Source organism: Oncorhynchus masou, chromosome 32 (genome assembly GCF_036934945.1).
Source record: "Oncorhynchus masou masou isolate Uvic2021 chromosome 32, UVic_Omas_1.1, whole genome shotgun sequence".
NCBI classification, from domain to species: Eukaryota; Metazoa; Chordata; class Actinopteri; order Salmoniformes; family Salmonidae; genus Oncorhynchus; species Oncorhynchus masou.
Window position 1 is genome coordinate 42,657,556 of NC_088243.1, and position 20,360 is coordinate 42,677,915.

At 44.6% G+C, this 20,360-nt stretch overlaps 1 protein-coding gene across 3 annotated transcripts in view; it reads left to right on the forward strand.

Annotated features, from left to right (window-relative positions):
* LOC135526091 (arf-GAP with SH3 domain, ANK repeat and PH domain-containing protein 3-like) overlaps positions 1 to 19,462 on the forward strand; it is a 49,710-nt gene extending 30,248 nt beyond the window's left edge. Inside the window, exons 9-26 of one of the 3 annotated variants that reach the window (XM_064954183.1) lie at positions 201 to 287; positions 527 to 636; positions 1,448 to 1,517; positions 2,062 to 2,149; positions 2,630 to 2,678; positions 3,576 to 3,742; positions 4,127 to 4,260; positions 4,505 to 4,596; positions 4,711 to 4,897; positions 5,701 to 5,786; positions 6,876 to 6,991; positions 12,680 to 12,747; positions 13,573 to 13,680; positions 14,364 to 14,574; positions 14,866 to 15,151; positions 15,704 to 15,920; positions 16,721 to 16,852; positions 17,161 to 19,462. In XM_064954183.1, coding sequence (XP_064810255.1) covers positions 201 to 287; positions 527 to 636; positions 1,448 to 1,517; positions 2,062 to 2,149; positions 2,630 to 2,678; positions 3,576 to 3,742; positions 4,127 to 4,260; positions 4,505 to 4,596; positions 4,711 to 4,897; positions 5,701 to 5,786; positions 6,876 to 6,991; positions 12,680 to 12,747; positions 13,573 to 13,680; positions 14,364 to 14,574; positions 14,866 to 15,151; positions 15,704 to 15,920; positions 16,721 to 16,852; positions 17,161 to 17,235 — 2,283 coding nt within the window. In that variant the 3' untranslated portion in view covers positions 17,236 to 19,462. The remainder of the gene's footprint in view (positions 1 to 200; positions 288 to 526; positions 637 to 1,447; positions 1,518 to 2,061; positions 2,150 to 2,629; positions 2,679 to 3,575; positions 3,743 to 4,126; positions 4,261 to 4,504; positions 4,597 to 4,710; positions 4,898 to 5,700; positions 5,787 to 6,875; positions 6,992 to 12,679; positions 12,748 to 13,572; positions 13,681 to 14,363; positions 14,575 to 14,865; positions 15,152 to 15,703; positions 15,921 to 16,720; positions 16,853 to 17,160) is intronic. The other 2 variants (XM_064954185.1, XM_064954184.1) reach the window with 2 other exon arrangements.
* The last annotated feature ends 898 nt before the right edge of the window (positions 19,463 to 20,360 follow it).

Here is a 20,360-nt window from a genome sequence, read left to right on the forward strand (position 1 = left end):
ATAGCTGTCCATACCCATTGCTTGAGGCCGTATCAACAAAGCATCCCATCCCACAGCCACTTTTCTGGGAAAAAGTTGGTTTTGTGTCCAAAGCTGCAATCAACGGCAGAATCTTCCTCTAAACCCAAATCAATGTGTTTGTATTCGATACAGTAGATTGTATTTAGCTAACACTCTGATCTGTCCTCTGTGTGCTGTAGGTGCGACAGGACCAGGATGAGGAAGTGAGACAGCTCTCTCAGCTACGAGATTCCCTTAGGCTGCTGCTACAGGTGGAGGGAAAAGAAGTATGGTTTTACACCCCTACAGAACTCAAACACCTCTACACATTCTGTGCTGGGCCATGTTCATTAGGCACCAAACGGAAGATAATGGAATGAAACAGAGGGGGACTACCTCTGCTTGTTCAATAGGAATGTGCTACCTATTTGTTGTTCCAGTGTCATTCAATAAACAGTAGTCTAGCTTTCTTTTAATGTTGTTCTAAAACTATTTTCTCAGACTAAGTCACTCTGTTTTGTGATAGGAATACCTGAACAGGAAGAACTCGGGTAACGGATACAGCATACACCAACCTCAAGGCAACAAGAAGTACGGCACAGAGAAGTCAGGCTTCCTACAGAAGAGGAGTGACGGGTGAGTCTGGTCAAGTTACTGATAAATACACTGACAACACGAGGCTCCAAGTCCACATACCATGTCTTAAAGAAATGGACTGTCCTTTCTCTTTGCTTATTTTTGCTCTCTTACTTGGTCTTTTACCAAAAAGGGCTATCTTCTGATTGGCATTAAGAGGGAAAGACATTCCACAAATTAACTTTTGGACTTCCAGACTTCCTTGCTCTCTCCCTCCTCTATCGCTCCCTCCCTTTTCTCTCTCTGCATGACATGGCTTAGCTAGAGGAGCTGGATCCACTTGTTAATTGTGATGCATTCCAGGTGACTACCTGATGAGGCTGGTTGAGAGGATGCCAAGAGTGTGCAAAGCTGTCATTAATAAGGGGTATGTAGCTTGGTGGAGCGACATTGAGATGGAGAGGCTGGGAACCATCGTGCCATGTCAGCCTCAGCTGGTTTCCATTATTCTGGGGTTTGGATCTAGGCTGAGAGGCCTGGCTGGATGAGTGGATCCAGCTCCTCTAGCTAAGCCATGTCATGCAGAGAGAGAAAAGGGGGGGGGGGGGGGCGATAGGAGGGAGAGAGCAAGGAAGTCTGGAAGTCCAAAAGCAGGCCTATGTCTCTATTCTAGCCCCTCTCTCCCCTGTTCTCAGAGCATTAGATTAGTGTGATAACATGGGGGGTGAATCAGTTGGGAAACAAACTTGTATTCAAACAAATGACGAGTGAGCTTGATGGCAGATATACAGTAAGTTATGCCTGACTAAGACTGTGGTCTGTCTCTCGCTCTCTTCCTCCTCCTCGCTCTCCTTCTCTGCGTCTCCTCCAGGATTAGGAAGGTGTGGCAGAAGAGGAAGTGTGGAGTCAAGTACGGCTGTCTGACCATCTCCCACAGCACGGTGAGACCCAACAATGGCTACGTCTCAAATGGCACCATATTCCCTATATGATGCACTACCTTTTGACCAGGGCCCCATATAGGGTACCATTTGGGGATGCAACCAACATCTCTCACCGTCTCATTTCCTGTGCCCCATAAACCAAACAGTAAAGCTCACTGCCAAAATGAATTCTCCAACTAGTGTATACCGGACTACCTGTAACTTTCTAAATCCAGATTTCTGATGCCCTCGAAATGTACCCCTCAATAGCTTTTCAGTCTGATATCAAGTAGGACTCTTCTCTGGACTTTTTCACATCCCCTTTCTTGTGGATTTCTCTCAGAAATTCGATCTCGATGGCATTTTTAAGTGGAGGGCGAAGCTGAGTTAAGCCAAGCTGTATTGGGCTGCCCTGCATGTACCGTATGTGGGCTGCCCTGCATGTACCGTATGTGTTGGAACCATGCTGGAAAAGATCACGTGAAAAATGCCATATCTGAGCTGGTGCGGTTCTGTTTGACCCCAGAGTGAGAAATTGACCCCAGTGTCGTTGGTTCCACAGATAAACCGACCACCGGCTAAGCTCAACCTTCTGACCTGTCTGGTGCGCCCCAACCCCGAGGAGAGGAGGACCTTTGACCTGGTTACACGTAGGTTCACCCTTCCCTGACCTTTCACCCCTGACCCCTCACCTCTGTCCACATACCTATGGGCTGAGCTGTACATGTGTAAAAAAATATAAAAAAAATAAAAAAAAGTTAAATGTTTATAGTTATAAGTTATCACCAGTTATGTTTTATACCCTTGGAACGAATTGCAGTAATGCCTAATGGGATTAATCTGTAATATTGCAGTTTGTGCGTGTGCATATGCATTTTTCTTTGTCTTAACCTGTGTGTATGTAATGGAAAGCAGGTGCAGAGAGGCGGGTCTCCCTCCACGGTTTCTTTCGCGCTCTGTGTGTGTGTGTGTGTGTGTGTGTGTGTGTGGATCAGGTTTTCCAACTGTAATATATCCCTTGGTATGTAGCCTCCTGCTCTCTCTCTCTCTCTAGCTCTCCTTTCCTTCTCCTTTAATCTCTCCTCTCCCTCTACATTCACACCCATCTTTCTTCTGCCTCTCCTCTCCAGACAATCGGACCTACCATTTCCAAGCTGAGGACGAGCAGGAATGCATGATGTAAGCACAGCACTGGAGTCCCTCATATTCTAGACGGGCATTGTTCCAAATACACTGAGGTGCCAGTCAGGACTTGTTCCATGAGCCATTCAACAAACAAAAAAGAGGGAGAGATAAATATATATAGATTTCTCTCGATCTCTATCATTTATTTCAGAGAGAGACAGATACAACGTAGAGGGGATACAGTTACATTAAAGGGACATTGAGAGAAACGGATACAATGTTTCTTTCATAAAGTTGAAAGAGTTAAATTGAGAGGGGGAAAGAAACGCATAGTGAAGTTAAAGAAAAGGGTTTGACCAAAACCTTCAGAAAGAGCGAGTGTAATTTGAGACACAGAAACTCCAAGTGAGAGGGAGGGGCAATGTATTGAGAGAATAGGGCTGTCGGAGAGTGATAAAAAGAGAAGGATGAAAAAAGAGGGAGCCCAGCTGGTTTGGGGTGGGGACCTCTCTCTGGAGCCCGCAGAGCCGAGTAGGGGGGTTTCTCTCCACTCCTCTGTGTGGGCTTCAGATTCTGCCTTTCATCTGGAGGGGGGTGTTGGCTAAAACGAAAGCAACAAAAAGGAGGGGGGGGGGGTGAGAAAGAAGAGCCTCGAATGAGGTTTACTGTGGTGTAAATGTGCCAAGCTTATAGCGGTGGCACAGTATAATTCTATACTTGTGTTTAGACACACAGCTGATGTGGGCAGGTGGGTGCATTTGGTTACGTTAAAGTACTTCCTTAAAATAAACATTTTGAATGTAGATGTAGTTCCATTAAAAATTAAAAATAACAACTTGTACGACAATACATATTGTGTAAATCTACATCGCATTGTTTAACCCCTTCCGTCTGTCTGTGTGTGTCTCTGTGCATCCGTGTGTGTGTCGGTCTTCCCCTCTCCCCCTACAGTTGGGTGTCAGTGCTGCAGAACAGTAAGGAGGAAGCCCTGAACACGGCGTTGGGCGGCGACCAGCTGCAGTTCCCGGACTCCGGGCTGCAAGAGCTGGCCAGGGCCGTCATCACCGAACTCAGACGCATGCCCGGCAACAAGGCCTGCGCCGACTGTGGAGCCCACGGTGAGACTGGAGGGGAAGAAAGGCCAGGAGAGAGGCCATGGCCAGAGAGAGACTTAAAAAGAGGGTGTAGTGGTTTTGGGTCCAATTGGAGACTATACCAAGGGCCAAGAGTTATTTTCTGGTCAGGTCTCATGATCAGGAAAACCTCCTGGCCCTAAATAGTATACAGTCCACTGTATATTATCTTCTCCTACTTTTAATACAGAGACAAATTTGTGCACGCTAATGCCTATGCCGTCCCTGACAAAAATGTGAAGCTTTACTAAATGGGGGGGCCATTTGAAACACAGTTTTGCTTGTAGCATCACAGTTTCTGTGTGCATTGAGTAACAACATGACAATCCCAGTATTTTAATGCACGGACTCCATTCCTCGTGTTAACAGATCCTACCTGGCTCTCCACTAACCTGGGCATCCTGACGTGCATAGAGTGTTCTGGGATCCACAGGGAGTTGGGAGTCCATTACTCCAGGATCCAGTCCCTCACACTGGACATGCTAAGCACCTCAGAACTACTGGTAACACACACACACACACACACGAGTTCTAGACTTCTACGAGCGCTTCTGTCGTGGAGGTAGTTCTGTGACCTCTAGAGATATCATCTAAGCTCAGCCGGCTAACAGTCTTAAGTTGTGACGACAACCCAGGTTCGTTAGCTGGTCCGTTGACCTTCTGAACCTGTCATGTGTATAAATGACACGTATGCATACCTCTAACTCCTCCCTTCTCGGGTCTGTCTGCTTCTGTCTCTGTCCACAGCTGGCGGTCAGTATAGGCAACACACGGTTCAATGACATCATGGAGGCCAGTCTTCCCAATGATTCCATCAAACCTCTACCCCAGAGTGACATGTGAGTTCATTATAAGGCCTTGTGCTGCAGTCATGTGCTCATTGGAGAGTTTGCCAGTTTCTCAATACCTATGGTTCTGTGTGTGTGTGTGTGTGTGTCCCGTGGTGAAACTAGGAATGCCAGGAAGGAGTACATTGTGGCTAAGTATGCCGAGCGGCGCTACGTGCTGCGCAGGGACAGAGAGGAGGGTGAGCCGTGGCGTGTGTATGATGCCGTGAGGAGCCGGGACCTCACCGCCCTGCTGCAGTTATACGCCCAGGGAGAGGACCTGGCCAAACCGCTAGCACAGCCTGAAGGACAGGTACTGTTATAGGAGACGCAGACAGGTAGGAGGATAGGAAGTTGGACAGACGGGTAGACATGCAGAGTATAAACATAAACACTGCATGTGACATGTAGGATCAAGTACGAAGTTCTGAAGATGACTTCCCAGTGGATGCTTTGAAGTGTGTGCCCTGCGGGCATCGTTCGGATGCTGTTTCTAATGTAAAGAGCTGTGAAATAATTCAAAAGGCAGCTGGTCCTCCCTCCCCATATGATTTAAAGAACTAGCTTACGCTGGAAGGCTCCATTTAACAACATTCCTCTATGGGCTTGATTCATCCAGTTGACTCTTCCGGTATTCTATGGCTGGCTGGTTTTCTCAGAAGACTGCTGTGGATGCAATGTCCCAAAATAGACTCTCAATTATTCTACACGTAATGACATTAATGTCCCTATGTTTTTGTCGTTAATATCTCTGTTTTTGTATGAAGCATCTTGAGTGGATAGTTGGTCTCCCGCTCCCTTCTCTCTCTCTCTCTCTCTCTCTCTCTCTCTCTCTCTCTCTCTCTGCAATCAATCTATCGCTCTCAGATTCTTTTTCACCCCTTCATCCTGTCATCTCCTCTCTTCTCTTGTTAAAATGTTACGTTCCCCCTCCTTTCTTTAATCAAATTTGCCCGTCTGCTGTTTTCCACTCAGGAAAAAGGTGTGCAAGTAGCACAGACATCCACACATTGTGTGTGTTGGCAGGGTCTAATTTATTATTTCAGTTTTTTTTGGTTCAGAGTGCTTAGCGGAGCACAGTGAGTGTACGGTGCCTAATGAGTTTGTCTCTTCTAGGATCTGAGAGAGACCGCTCTTCACTTGGCTGTCAGGCTGGAGGACAGGAGTTCTCTAGCCCTGGTGGACTTCCTCATTCAGAACAGGTAAGCTCCCAGGGCTCTCAATACATATGGAACTGACGTCAGTGTGCTTAGCGTAGCAGTCTCCGTTTCCTCCCCTCTCAAGGGAACCTGTCCGTACCACAGCTCCAACCCGGGGGCTAACGCGCGTGATTGCCCACTTGACAACGTACAAACCAATTGAACTATAGAAAAGGATCCAATTTGAAAGCGCTGTTGGTGGAGTTGAACCACTTATGGCACGTTCTCGTCTCCGTTATACATAGTAGCACAAGGGCTGTATACAGTCCACTGTATATTATCTTCAACTACTTTTAATACAGAGACAAATTTGTGCACGCTAATGCCTGTCGTCCCTGACAAAAATGTGAAGCTTTACTAAATGTGGGGGCCATTTGAAACACAGTTTTGCTTGTAGCATCACAGTTTCTGTGTGCATTGAGTAACAACATGACAATCCCAATATTTTAATGCACGGACTCCATTCCTCGTGTTAACAGATCCTACCTGGCTCTCCACTAACCTGGGCATCCTGACGTGCATTGGTGGAGTTGAACCACTTACGGCATGTTCTCGTCTCCGTTATACATAGTAGCACATGGGCTGTATCGGAAAAAGTTACCTGCCGTCAAATCTGTGCTTCGTCCATTTTCTCCTCTCATTGGTTTGGAGGAGAGGATCCATGGTCACTCCTTCAGACCTCCAACAGCTTTAAAAGGAGTTTGGGGAACAAGGAAGGGGGAAGCAAGCATTTTGATGGCTAATAACATGCTCAGAAACAACCCAGGGTTGTGTTCAGTACGGTGAAATGTTTAGAACGTTGCAGATAGAAATTCAGATATAGAGCAGATCTGGTCACATTTCTACCTACCTGAATATTCTGTAATTGCACCCTCCTGAACAGAACCTGGTTGGCGGATTCTGGATTTCCTGCTTATTCCCGCCTGATTACTGAGATTTTTACAACCAGGATTTCTAAAAACTTGAATGTCTTGAAAAATGTTTCAACCCCTAGTCACCAGCACTGACCATTAGTAGTGTCTTACCTACACCAGCCATCAAAGCCATAGGCCTACATGCATGTCATTGACTCCAACTATCCCCGCACAACAGTGGCTGTCTAGAGAAGAGAACTCGAGAGGGGAACACTGCTCTACACTACAGCGCCCAGCACCACAAAACAGAGTGCCTCAAACTGCTGCTCAAAGGAAAGGCTGTCCTCCACACAGGTACCTGGTACACACACACACACACACACACACTCTGTCAGTTCCTTCAAAGTATTCATACCCCTTGACTTATTCCACATTTTGTGTTATAGCCTAAATTCAAAATTGATTCAATAGAATTTTTTTCTCACTCAACTGCACACAATACCCCATAATGACAGTGAAAACATGTTTAAATAAATGTTTGCACATTTTATTGAAAATGAAATGCATAAATCTCTCATTTACTTAAAGTATTCACATCCCCGAGTCAATACTTTGTAGGCACCTTTGGCAGTGATTACAGCTGTGAGTCTTTCTGGGTAAGGCCCCGACGAGCTTTCCACACCTGTATTGTGCAACATTTGCCCGTTTTCTTTTTTGTTGTTGTTAATTTCAACATTTTTCAAATTGGTTGTTGATCATTGCCAGACACCCATTTTCAAGTCTTTCCATAGATTTTCAAGCAGATTACAGTCAAAACTGTATCTCTGCTTCTCAGGAAGATTCAATGTCTTCTCGCTATGCAACTCCAGTGTAAATTTGGCCTTGTGTTTTAGGTTATTGTCCTGCTGAAAGGTGAATTAATCTCCCGGTGTCTGGTGGAAAGCAGACTAAACCAGGTTTTCCTCAAGGATTTTTGCCATACTGTAAATATTTTTTATCCTGAAGAACTCCCCAGTCCTTAATGATTACAAGCAGGCCCATAACATGATGCAGCCACCAATATGCTTGAAAACATGGACAGTGGTATTCAGTAATGTATTGGATTTGCCCCAAACACACACCACTCTGTATTCAGGTCAAAAATTGATTTGCTTTGCCATATCTTTTACAGTATTACTTTAGTGGCTTGTTGCAAACAGGATCCATGTTTTATATTATTTTTATTCTGTACATGCTTCCTTTTCACCCTGTCAATTAGGTTAGTATTGTGGAGTAACTACAATGTTGTTGATCCATCCTCAGTTTTCTGCTTTCACAGCCATTAAACTCTAATTGTTTTAAAGTCACAATTGGCCTCATGGTGAAATCCCTGAGCGGTTTCCTTCCTCTCCAGCAACTGAGTTAGGAAGGACGCCTGCATCTTTGTAGTGACTGGGTGTATTGATACACCATCCAAAGTGTTGTTAATAACTTCACCATGCTCAAAAGGATATTCAATGTCTGCTTTTAGAATTTTTACCCATCTACCAATAGGTGCCCTTCTTTGTCAGGCATTGGAAAACCTCCCTGTTCTTTGTCTGTGTTTGAAGTTCACTGCTCGACTGAGGGACCTTACAGATAATAGTATGTGTGGGGTACAGAAAAGGTAGTCATTAAAAAATCAAGTCCATGCAACTTGCAAATATATATATTACACACACACACAGTTGAAGTCAGAAGTTTACATACACTTAGGTTGGAGTCATTAAAACCTGTTTTTCAACCACTCCACAAATTTCTTGTTAACCGACTTGCCAAAACTATAGTTTGTTAGGACATCTACTTTGTGCACGACACAAGTAATCTTTCCAACAATTGTTTAGACAGATTATTTCACTTATCATTCACTGTATCACAATTCCAGTGGGTCAGAAGTTTACGTACACTACGTTGACTGTGCCTTTAAACAGCTTGGAAAATTCCAGAATAGGATTTCATGGCTTTAGAAGCTTCTGATAGGCTAATTGATGACATTTGAGTCAATTGGAGGTGTACCTTCAAAACAAACTCAGTGCCTCTTTGCTTGACATCATGGGAAAATCGAAAGAAATCAGCCAAAACCTGAAAAAAAAAACCTGTAGACCTCTACAAGTCTGGTTCATCCTTGGGAGCAATTTCCAAATGCCTGAAGGTACCATGTTCATCTGTCCAAACAATAGTACGCAAGTATAAACACCATGGGACCACGCAGCCTTCATTCTGCTCAGGAAGGAGATGCGTTCTGTCTCCTAGAGATGAATGTACTTTGGTGCGAAAAGTGCAAATCAATCCCAGAACAACAGCAAAGGACCCTGTGAAGATGCTGGAGGAAACGGGTACAGAAGTATCTATAACCACAGTAAAATCAGCAAGGAAGAAGCCACTGCTCCAAAACCGCCATAAAAAAGCCTGACTATGGTTTGCAACTGCACATGGGGACAAAGATAATATTTTTTGGAGAAATGTCCTGTGGTCTGATGAAACAAAAATAGAACCGTTTGGCCATAATGACCATTGTTATTTTGGGATGAAAAAGGGGAGGCTTGCAAACCGAAGACCACCATCCCAACTGTGAAACACTGGGGTGGCAGTATCATGTTGTGGGGGTGCTTTACTGCAGGAGGGACTGGTGCACTTCACAAAGTAGATGGCATCATGAGGGTGGAAAATTGTGGATATATTGAAGCAACATCTCAAGACATCAGTAAGGAAGTTAAAGCGTGGTCGCAAATGGGTCTTCCAAATGAACAATGACCCCAGCATACTTCCAAAGTTGTGGCAAAATGGCTTAAGGACAACAATGTCAAGGTATTGGAGTGGCCATCACAGAGCCCTGACCTCAATCTCATAGAAAATTTTGTTGGCAGAACTGAAAAAGCGTGTGTGAGCAAAGAGGCCTACAAACCTGACTCAGTTACACCAGCTCTGTCAAGAGGAATGGGCCAAAATTCACCCAACTTATTGTGTGAAGCTTGTGGAAGGGTACCTGAAACGTTTGACCCAAAATAAACAATTTAAAGGCAATGCTACCAAATACTAAATGAGTGTAAGTAAACTTCTGACCCACTGGGATTGTGATAAAAGAAATAAAAGCTGAAATAAATAATTCTCTCTGCTATTATTCTGACATTTCACATTCTTAAAATAAAGTGGTGATCCTAACTGACCTAGGACTGGGAATTTTATAGGATAGGATTAAATGTCAGGAATTGTGAGTTGAAATATATTTGGCTGAGGTGTATGTAAAACTTGTGACTTCAACTGTATGTATTTGGTACTGGCCTACACAAAATACCCCATTGTCAAAGTGGATTTTTGTTTACAAATCAATTATAAACGAAAAGCTGAAATGTCTCGCGTCAAGTATGCAAACCTAAATAAGTTCAGGAGTAAGAATTTGCTTAACAAGTCACACAATACTGTGTGAAATTGTTGCGTTTATTTTAGCTCATATAAAGTATATTCAGACCCCTTGACTTTTTTCCACATTTTATGTTACAGCATTATTCTAAAATCACGTCAATCTACACACACTACCCCATAATGACGAAGCAGAAACTGTTTTTATGAAATGTTTGTTTGCAAATGTTTTAAAAGTAAACAAAAAACATGTACCTTATTTACAGAAGTATTTAGCAGACCATTTGCTATGAGACTCAAAATTGAGCTCCTGCATCCTGTTTCCATTGATCATCCTTGATTGGAGTTCACCTGTGGTATATTCAATTGATTTGGACATCATTTGGAAAGGTGTGTGTGTTGTGTGTGTGTGTGTGTGTGTGTGTGTGTGTGTGTGTATATAACGTCCCTCATTTGACAGTGCAGGGATTTTTTTTAAATTATTTTTTTACTACTTTCTACAGGTCATCTGATGCAGCACTCCATCACTCTCCTTCTTGGTCAAATAGCCCTTACATAGCCTGGAGGGGTGTTTTGGGTCATTGTCCTGTTTGAAAACAAATGATAGTCCCACTAAGCGCAAACCAGATGGGATGTCGTATCGCTGCAGAATGCTTTGGTAGCCATGCTGTGTCTTAAGTGTCCCTTGAATTCTAAATTAATCACGGACAGTGTCACCAGCAAAGCACCATCACACCTTCTCTATGCTTCACGGTGGGAACCACATGCGGAGATCATCCGTTCACTTGCTCTGCATCTCACAAAGACCAAAAATCTCACATTGAGACTCGTCAGACCAAAGGACAGATTCCCACCAGTCTAATGTCTATTGCTTGTGTTTCTTGGCCCAAGCAAGTCTCTTATTGGTTTCTTTGCAGTAATTTGACCATGCAGGCCTGATTCACGCAGTCTCCTCTGAACAATTGATGTGCCTGCTCCTCAGTTCAAGTAACAGTCTTGAGGGGCAGTTAATTGATGATTTCTGAGGCTGGTGACTCTAATGAACTTATCCTCTGCAGCAGAGGTAAGTCTGGGTCTTCCTTTCCTGTGGTGGTCCTCATGAGACAATTTCATCATAGTGCTTGATGTTTTTTTTTTTTTAGAAGATTTTACTGACTTACAGTTCATATGTGGAAATCAGTCAATTGAAATAAATAAATGAATCCTCTTGAGTGATGCAGCGGTCTAAGGCATTGCAATCCAATGCTAGCTCCGTCACTACAGATCCTGGTTCGATACCGGGCTGTGTCGCAGTCGGCCGTGACCGGGAGACCCATGAGGCGGTGCACAATTGGCCCAGCGTCATACGGGTTAGGGGATGGTTTGGCGGGGTCGTGTTTCGGAGGACACAAGCTCTCGACCTTCACTTCTCCCGAGTCCGTACGGGAGTTGCAACGATGAGACAAGACTGTTGCTACCATTTGTGGACAAAAAATATCATAATTTCACATGATCTATGAATCTGCTAGCGTGAATCAGAAAATCAGTCTGTTTCTGGTGTGACCATTTGCCTCATGCAGCGTGACACATCTCCTTCACAGAGTTGGTCAGGCTGTTGATTGTGGCCTGTGGAATGTTGTCACACTCCTCCCCAATGGCTGTGCAAAGTTCCTGGATATTTGCGGGAACTGCAACATTTTCAGCTTCCGGGAATTGTGTACAGATCCTTGCGACATGGGGCTGTGCATTGTCATGCTGAAACGTGGTGATGCCGGCGGATGATTGACATGACAATGGGCCTCAGGATCTCGTCACGATATCTCCATGCATTCAAATTGCGATCGATTTAAAATGCAATTGTGTTTGTTGTCCGTAGCGTATGCCTGCCCATACCATAACCATACCCCGCCACCATGGGGCATGCATTGACATCAGCAAACCACTTGACCACACAACGCCATACATGTCGGTACAGTTGAAACAGATGAATCCGTGAAGAGCACCATTCTCCAGCGTGCCAGTGGCCATCGAAAGGTGAGCAGACCCTGGTGAGGACACCGAGCACGCAGATTAACTTCCCTGAGACGGTGTTTTACAGTTTGTACTGAAATTCTTCAGTTGTGCAATCCCACAGTTTCATCAGCTGTCCAGGTAGCTGGTCTCAGACAATCCCGCTTGTGAATAAGCCGGATGTGGAGGTCCTGGGGCTGGTGTGGTTACACATGGTCTGCGGGTGTGAGGCCGGTTAGAGAATTTGCCAGTATGTCCAAAACGACGGAGGCAGCATATGGTAGATCAATAAACATCACATTCTCTGGCAACCGCTCTGGTGGACATTCCTGCAGTCAGCATGCCAATTACACGATCCCTCAATTTGAGACGTCTATGGCATTGTGCTGTGAAAACTGCACATTTTAATGGCCTTTTGTCCCCAGCACAAGGTGCACCTCTGTAATTATCATGCTGTTTAATCAGCTTCGTGGAATGCCACACCTGTCCGGTGGATGGATTATCTTGGCAAAGGAGAAATGCTCACTAACAGGGATATAGACAAATATGAGAGAAACAAGCTGTGTGTGTGCGTCTGGAACGTTTTTGGGTTCTTTTGTTTCAGCTTGCTGTTTATATTTGTGTGTGAGACTAAACAAACTGTGGTATCTGCACTCTTTCTCTCTCGTTATCCAGTGAACTCATCAGGAGAGACGGCCCTGGACATCGCCAGGAGACTGCAGCACTCCCAGTGTGTAGAACTGGTAAGACGTGACTGAAATGGCTCCCTATTTCACATCGGACGCAGGTCAAAGGTCTTGTACATGGGCCCTGGTCAAAATTAGTGCACGACATCGGGAAATTAGTGTAATTTAGGGCGCATCCACTGACCCTTAGTTTACAGTCTACTCCCAGTGCTAATACAGGCTTTATTTTCCTACGAGCTCCTATCTCGCCCTGCTAAACCTGCTCAGACCCTGTTCAATTTCCTGTCTTCCTTCCTATCATTATGGAACAAAAAATAACATGCTCAGTCATGCTCAGATTATTTGTCACAAGTAGCTCGTTGCTTAATCCTCGTAGTAAAGTCCATAATGAACGAAATGGACAGTGTGTGTTGTCCGTTTTCAGTTCCTGTCCTCTTATCCTTGGGTGTGTAACTGGACAACTGTATCCAATATTTCCTGTTGAAAAAGGGATAAGCCAAGTTACCTGATACTGAAGTTGCTGTTTCAGTCAAGGTTGGGGTCATTTTTTTTCAGTCAATTCAGCCAAGTTACAATTCCAAATACACATTTTCCAAAGTGAAAAGAGTTGGAATTTATTGAACTTGACCCTCCTTTTGACAGATTTAAGTAGGTGGCCAGCACACGTGAGATTGGTTCTGGGTTCTGAGACTACAGTTTCAGTGGTTTTAACAGTTGCCGCAAAGCTTGAATATGTTAATTCAATTTCTGGATGATATTCAAGTATTTAATGCAATTAATCACTACTGATAAGAGCATACAATGACTTGTCTGTTTGTACTCTGGGTGAAATATGGATTTGTAGCTGCATGATTGACGTGTGTCTGTGCGTGTGTATTTTAGCTGGAGCTGGCCCAGAGTGGGAAGTTCAACAGTCAGATCCATGTGGAGTACATGTGGGAGACGCAGAGCCAGGACCTGTACGACAGCGAAGATGAACTGGATGAGAGGGTACACACACACACATGAACACACACCCAGCAAAGACGACCTGGACAAGCGGGTACACACACTGTACCACTACAACCAATACACTGGGGTAGGAAACCCTGGTCCTGGATTACCGACCTGGAGGACCAGGTGTGTTGAATTTTAGGCAATTACTGAACTGATTTATGAGCTCAGTTGGTCAGCCTAGTTGGAACAAAATCCTGCAGTACTGCAGCATTCCAGGAACAGTGTTGCCTACCCCCCCCCCCGCACTAGGGTTTAGCATTTCCCTCTGAGTCTCACTGCTCGTATCGCTGACTACTACGCTGGATTTAGTCAAGGGGAGATGTAAGAGCCGGATGCCCGGTTGGGTTACTTTAGAAATGCATCCTTCCGTCATAGTTCCCCTGAAGTAATTATTCATCTAAAGTGGTTGGATTGGTGGTCACTTTGCTTTCACCTATCCAATCACGTATAGATCTTTTCTAACGTCAAGGAAACACTAACGGAAGGTTGTGTCTTTGAAGTATTCGAACAGGGCCAGATACTTTGCCATAAAGGAAGCCTCAGGTAGGCTACGTGGAATTTTCACCATATTGCTTACACCTTTCCAATTCTTTCAGATCCAAGTGTCTAGGGGTAATGGCTGGGCACTATGCTTCTATGGTCATTAAACAATGCATTTCTCCCCCTCTTCCCCCAAGGTGAGCCTCTTACCCAGGAACCTGCGCTCGTCTCTGCCCTATAACGGGGGCGTGGGCGCCTCGCCCTCCCGCTGGAGCTTCGCCAACGCCCCTGTGGCGTGTAAGACCTACGAAAATGTGGACTTCTTGTACCGTAACCCCCCCGCCAACAGTGCCCCATCTGGCGTCCTCAAGCCCCCACCGCCGCTGCCCTCTAAAGCCATCATGAGAGGTGAGCCTCAAAAACACACACACACACACACACACACCCACACACACCTAATCTGTTTCCATTTCCAAACACTGAAATGAGGGCTCGATTGCAATTTCTACTTTCCATGATTCCTCGCATCTACTTCTCAACTGTATTTGAGGAGCTTCCTTCGTATCTTCCTCACCTTTTGAAAAGTAGGCAAGGATGCGAGGAATCAAGGAAGAACTAATTGAGAAACTGCCATACAAAACAGTCGGTTCCTGTGCCTGTCTTGCTCACCTGCTACCGTCTCCCCCCCCCTACCTCCAGGCCGCTCGGACCCCCAGATATCCGTGTCCACCCAGGAGGGGGGTCGCAAATCCCCCAGGCGCTGCTGCTCTAACCCTGCCCCCCAGTCCAGCCCCCCCTCCCCCATGTTGGAGGGTCAGACCCAGGGGGGGCGGCCACCCAGATCACCCCACGGCCAGGGGGGTCAGGTGAGGGGACAGAGACCGACCGCAGCATGGGAGGGTCAGGCTAATAGTGGCTCATGGTCTGGGGCCTTAGACAGCAGCACCAAGTCCAGCTCCCCTCAGAACCACATAGGACCCGTCAGGTAATAAATAGCCAGATGTTGTTTTTTTACTTCAAAAGCTCTTTTCCTGATAGAAGCATCAAACATTTGTTTTGTCACAACACCCATTTAAGAAAGTTAATTCCCATCGTAAGAACTGTTTTGGGGAACACCGCTTTTGTTTTGCTGTGTGCTTTTGGACAGCACGCCACAGGGCACAGTTACTTTTATCTTACAGCGCCCTCTATTGGCACCTAGTGAATTTCCTCGAGGTAGTCAGTAAACGATTCAAATTCAGCCTACTCTCTAACAGTAATGTCCCCAATGAACCCCTGCTTTCCCAATGTCAAATGCTAAGGAATGTGATTGATGATCAAAAATAACATAGCATTTTGCGTAACATGCATACCTGTGCAGTACACTTGACATTTCATGTATACCGTATGTCCTATCCCAGTGAGCACAAGACGTTGAAAAGCAGTCAACCAAAAATACTTATTTTCAACCGACATATTTTTGCTCATAGGGATGAATCTGTGAGTGGGTGAAGTCCTTGTGAGTGTTTTACCAACGCGTCCTTTCTTCCACACCTAGCTCAGAGAAGACGACGTCATACAGGAGGACCAATAGCGGAGGACAAGGGAAGTGTTCTACAGCCGTGACCTCTCCCAGCTGTGTGGCACTTGGCAGTCAGGAGGAGCTGTACTGCAGCTTCGTGACTAACGACTCCGCCCCCGGCGCCACACCTTCAGCCACACCCACCACCTCGCCCATCACTGTACCCGCCCCGCGCTCTCGCAGAAATGCCATGGTACATATAATATGCTTTTTTTTTGTCCACGAGTTCACCTGGATATGTAGAAAAACTGCTTAACTTCCAGAATCTCACACTATCCCTTTGACATTACTGTCTAATCTGTGTGTATCTAATACGGTTCGTATAAGTATGTGTTCTAACATCGTAGAACTACTGTGCAGTATTTTTGTACAAGAAAATTGTAATCAATCAAATTGATTGATTTTTGTAAAGCTTTTTACATCCGCAGATGTCAAAGTGCTTATACAGTGACGTGCGGGTTGACTCAACCCGCAGTCCCCGCCGTCATATCTGCGGGGCGGGTGGGTTTATTATGGTCCCTAAATATTGTGTGGATGAAGGGCGGGTGGGTGGTGAGCGGGTTGGATAAAGAGAGAACCCCCCCCCCCCCAAAAAAACATAAATGTATCATTCTGGTCAAGTTCAGATCTATAGGTTACATAAAGGTATTTCTTAGGCCATCGGGGCCTAAATGCACGCGCTTCAAATAAATGTTGGATGAAAACGTCATTCAGTAAATCTTCAAGAGATTAAAGGGGAACTATACAGTGCATTTTCTACATTTGCGGTTTAAGACGGCTTATTAGCAATTGCGAGTGGGTGTGAGTAAACAAACCGCTGACCCGCGCAACACTATACACAATGTGAAAATCTGAGCAATAGAATATAACTGAAAAAGACTGGCATGGATATTATTGGCTGCTTATACTCCACATTCAGCAAGTAGGCATTTTGGTACATACTGTATGTCTGTATAAGATTGTGTCTGTAAAGTGCATCTGTGTGTGTGTGAGGTATCTAAGAGCCGGCCGACACAGAAGAAGGTAAAGGCGCTGGTGGACTGCAGAGCTGTCAGCTCTGACCAGCTGGCCTTCTTCAAGGATGAGGTCATCGTAGTCACAGCCACCGAGGACCCCCACTGGTGGGTGAGTAGAAATAAACCTCTTATTTACTGTTATGTATTTGTTTTATATTTTTTATTCATTTTTAATAAGAGGTTTAACATTTAAAAAATGTTTTTAACCTAGTCTCATTGAGAGAGCAAAAGATTTATCTTATCACGAAAAAAAAAACTTTTTTTCTTTCACATTTTTCACATTCATTCATAAAGACACCCACAAAAAATACACAGGCATAGAGAGAGCCCGTACATTAATTTCCCTGTATCTTAAATATGTCCCTCTGTGTTCTCAGTCTATCTGGTCATTGATCTCGATTGTTTCTATGCCTACAGGTCGGCCACATCGAGGGCTATCCATCCAGAAGTGGGACTTTCCCTGTGAACTATGTCCATAAACTAGGGGACTGACTAGTCATAGCCATGGCCTACAACCTAAGCCCTTACGCCCTACCCTAACGCTTACCGCGCCACTTACCTGGGAAACCCAAAAGGCTCTAACGATATTCTGAACTTTGTTGTGTTGTGATCCAAGGGCTATATAATCTGCATACACTCAACTGTATATACAGACTGTGCACTGAAGGAAGTCACTATAGAATGAAAGTGTAATCTAGGCTTTAACTGATCAAAGCACGTGGATGAATGCCACCCTAAAAGAAAAGCGGGATGAGAAAAGACTCCCTCCACCTTGTGACCGCTCCAGTTGTAAAACATACAAGAGTTAAATGGTATTTACCACAACTCGCTGTTCGGGGAACATGACTACAGTCCCAGCCACAAAACTGTTGGAAAAGTTGAGGAGCGAGTATTTCTGCATGTGTTCGTGCGTCAGCCTATGCATGTGCGCGCAACTGTTGGATTACCTGTCAATGGCATACATATACTGTACTATACTGGAGTCTGGAGGAGAGAGAACATGTGCTCTGTAAGAGAGGATGAATAGCCTACGTTGTCCACTGCCTTCCTGGAAACTAAAGAGACTAAGAGATTCATGCCATGTCATTCACAGTTGTCGGGACTCTGAGCCAGATGCAATGAATACCTGCTCAGTGACCGTTGACGTCTGGGGCTGGAACGACCTGGAACTGAAAGCCAGACAAAGTGCCTTTGTGGCTGCTAGCCTGTCTCCAAAGGGCCTCTGGGGCTCTCAGGCTGCCTCTCTGAAATGGAACCCCAGCCCCTAAGCTGGTTTTGGGCCAGACTCCAGCACCAGCTGGGGGTCTGGCTGGAGCCTGTGTGATTCAGTTTCCTCCAGTCTCCAGATGCAGTGGAGTCTCTACACACTATGTATGGTTTGGCTGGGGACAGGAGGAGACTGTCGCTGCAGTGAAATACACAAAGCTGGATATTCAGTAGGTGCCAAATGGATAGAAACGGGAGAAGACTAAATGAACTGATCGAATAAGAAATGTTCGTATGCGTTGCAAAATGTTGTCTGTTACTTACTCTAATGCACCAGGAAACCAGCAGAATACTGTCTCGATACAATTTCATAAGCGCTTTTAATGTCACTAATAGGGAGCAAACTGTTAAGTGTCTTGTACAACTGGTTTATCTGTCCACAAGTGAAACTATGCCTGCTATGGGCATGATGGGCTCTCATAGGACAGACCACAATTGCAACCCTTTTTAGAGACAAGGATCTGTAGCTTTTTGGCTGTGCAGGTGTTTCTACGCCTGTTTGCATTCCTGTCGTTCGACAGGGGGTTATTGAAGGTTTGTTTGGCGTTCTATAGCTCGAGTCACCGCCAATAAATATACAAGCAGAGAACTGCATGATTGCTTCAATGTGCATGGATCCAGGGACGGACTGTAAAATGAGGGCAAACCATTGAGTGCATGTTGCACTCTGTTGTACAAATGATTTGTTTTTTTTTTACCACATCTGTTGCATGTTGTTGGAAACATTTTATATACAACACTTATATCACCCAGAGTTGTAAAATTGCCGAGCATCAGGATCGATGCACTCTCTTTACATACTGTACCAAACTTTCTTATCTTCCGCTACTCACGCGCTCTCATGTGAATGATACTTGTTAGTTGTGAACATCAATTTGATTCTATAAACTCTTATCTGTGCCAGTGGAGCAACGAGGCATGGGGTTTGGACTAGACGGTGGCCCTAAGGGCACAGTCAGTCCACAGTACACTCTATTGACTCAACCCGACTGAGACCGAGGAATGAGAGGTGTGCTGGAGGCCCCCCCCCGGGGCCCTACATACACTTCACTTGAATTTGGACCGTGAGCTTGAGTAGAGCTGCGTCTCAATACTCTTCTATCATTTTTCTTTTTATAGGTACTATCGGATCAAGGGTTGTGAGGGAGAGGAAGCACGGGAAGAAAGCTCTTTGACATTACTGGACTTATGGCGAGCTAAGTGAAGGCACTTGTTGTTCTTCCACGTCTTCGTATCGTTGACCATACACAGATCCTGAATCGATCTCGACGGTTGAGATATTATCACGTGGTTTCTGTGAAGTTCTCTCACATTAACAATATACTGGAATATTTCTGTAATTTCATTGATTAGCAACTATTTGTAATATAGTATGTTTTGCACTCTTTGTCCTTTCCACATGTGATTTTTTACTCTCCACTAGCGATCATTAAAGAAGACTGTTAACATCTGATGTTAGTTTTATGCTGTATTCCATATTTGTATTATGGAGAATTTGGTCACTTTCAGAATGGATTTACATTCTATACATGAAACTTTTGTCATAAATAACATGAGAGAGAATTATGTAAAATATTCATGGCCTTCAGTATCCAAAAAGATGGTGTAGAGCAGAATGCCTGAGATGGATTGCATGTGATAGATACTGGAACTAAAAATAGTTAAAATATTTTTCTGATTTGCTTAGAAATCTCATCCTCATGACGCACACTCGTATAGATCGAAATACTGACGTATAAGACTGTAATTTTATGGAAAACATCCAATAAGACATAGTTTTGTAAACTAGACGTTAGATGAGAGTAACAAGCTAATAATAGATTGCATGTATTCGTAAAGCTCCCACTGAAACATGTTGACCTATACAATCACTAAAAATGTATTTTAAAATCTATGAATATTCATGCCAGTTAATCTGATGTTTGGTTACTCACCAAAAATAACTACTCTTGTTACATTTGTGAAATGGGAGCTTATTACAAATGTAATTAAAACGGAACACTCAATTAAATTTGTATAACATCCCTCAACCTACCCCTAACAAAAACAAATGTCCTCCACCCCTACTTTACCTTCCAACCACTCTGTCATCACACTCAAACATCAGCCAAAGCCTTTAGGATTAATAGAGTACATCTCCGGTCACCTAGTACAGGGATTACCATTATACACAGCCTGTGTGAGGGATACAACCTTTTATTGAGTGCTCTAACTGCATGTGCATGGGTTCGTATGTGCGCACAAACACACACACACACACACATACGTAATGGAACCAAAGATCAGGCATATGGGATGGACTGGTCCTCAGTGGGCAGTAGCAGAACTGTTTGGATCATTATCCCGGGTGG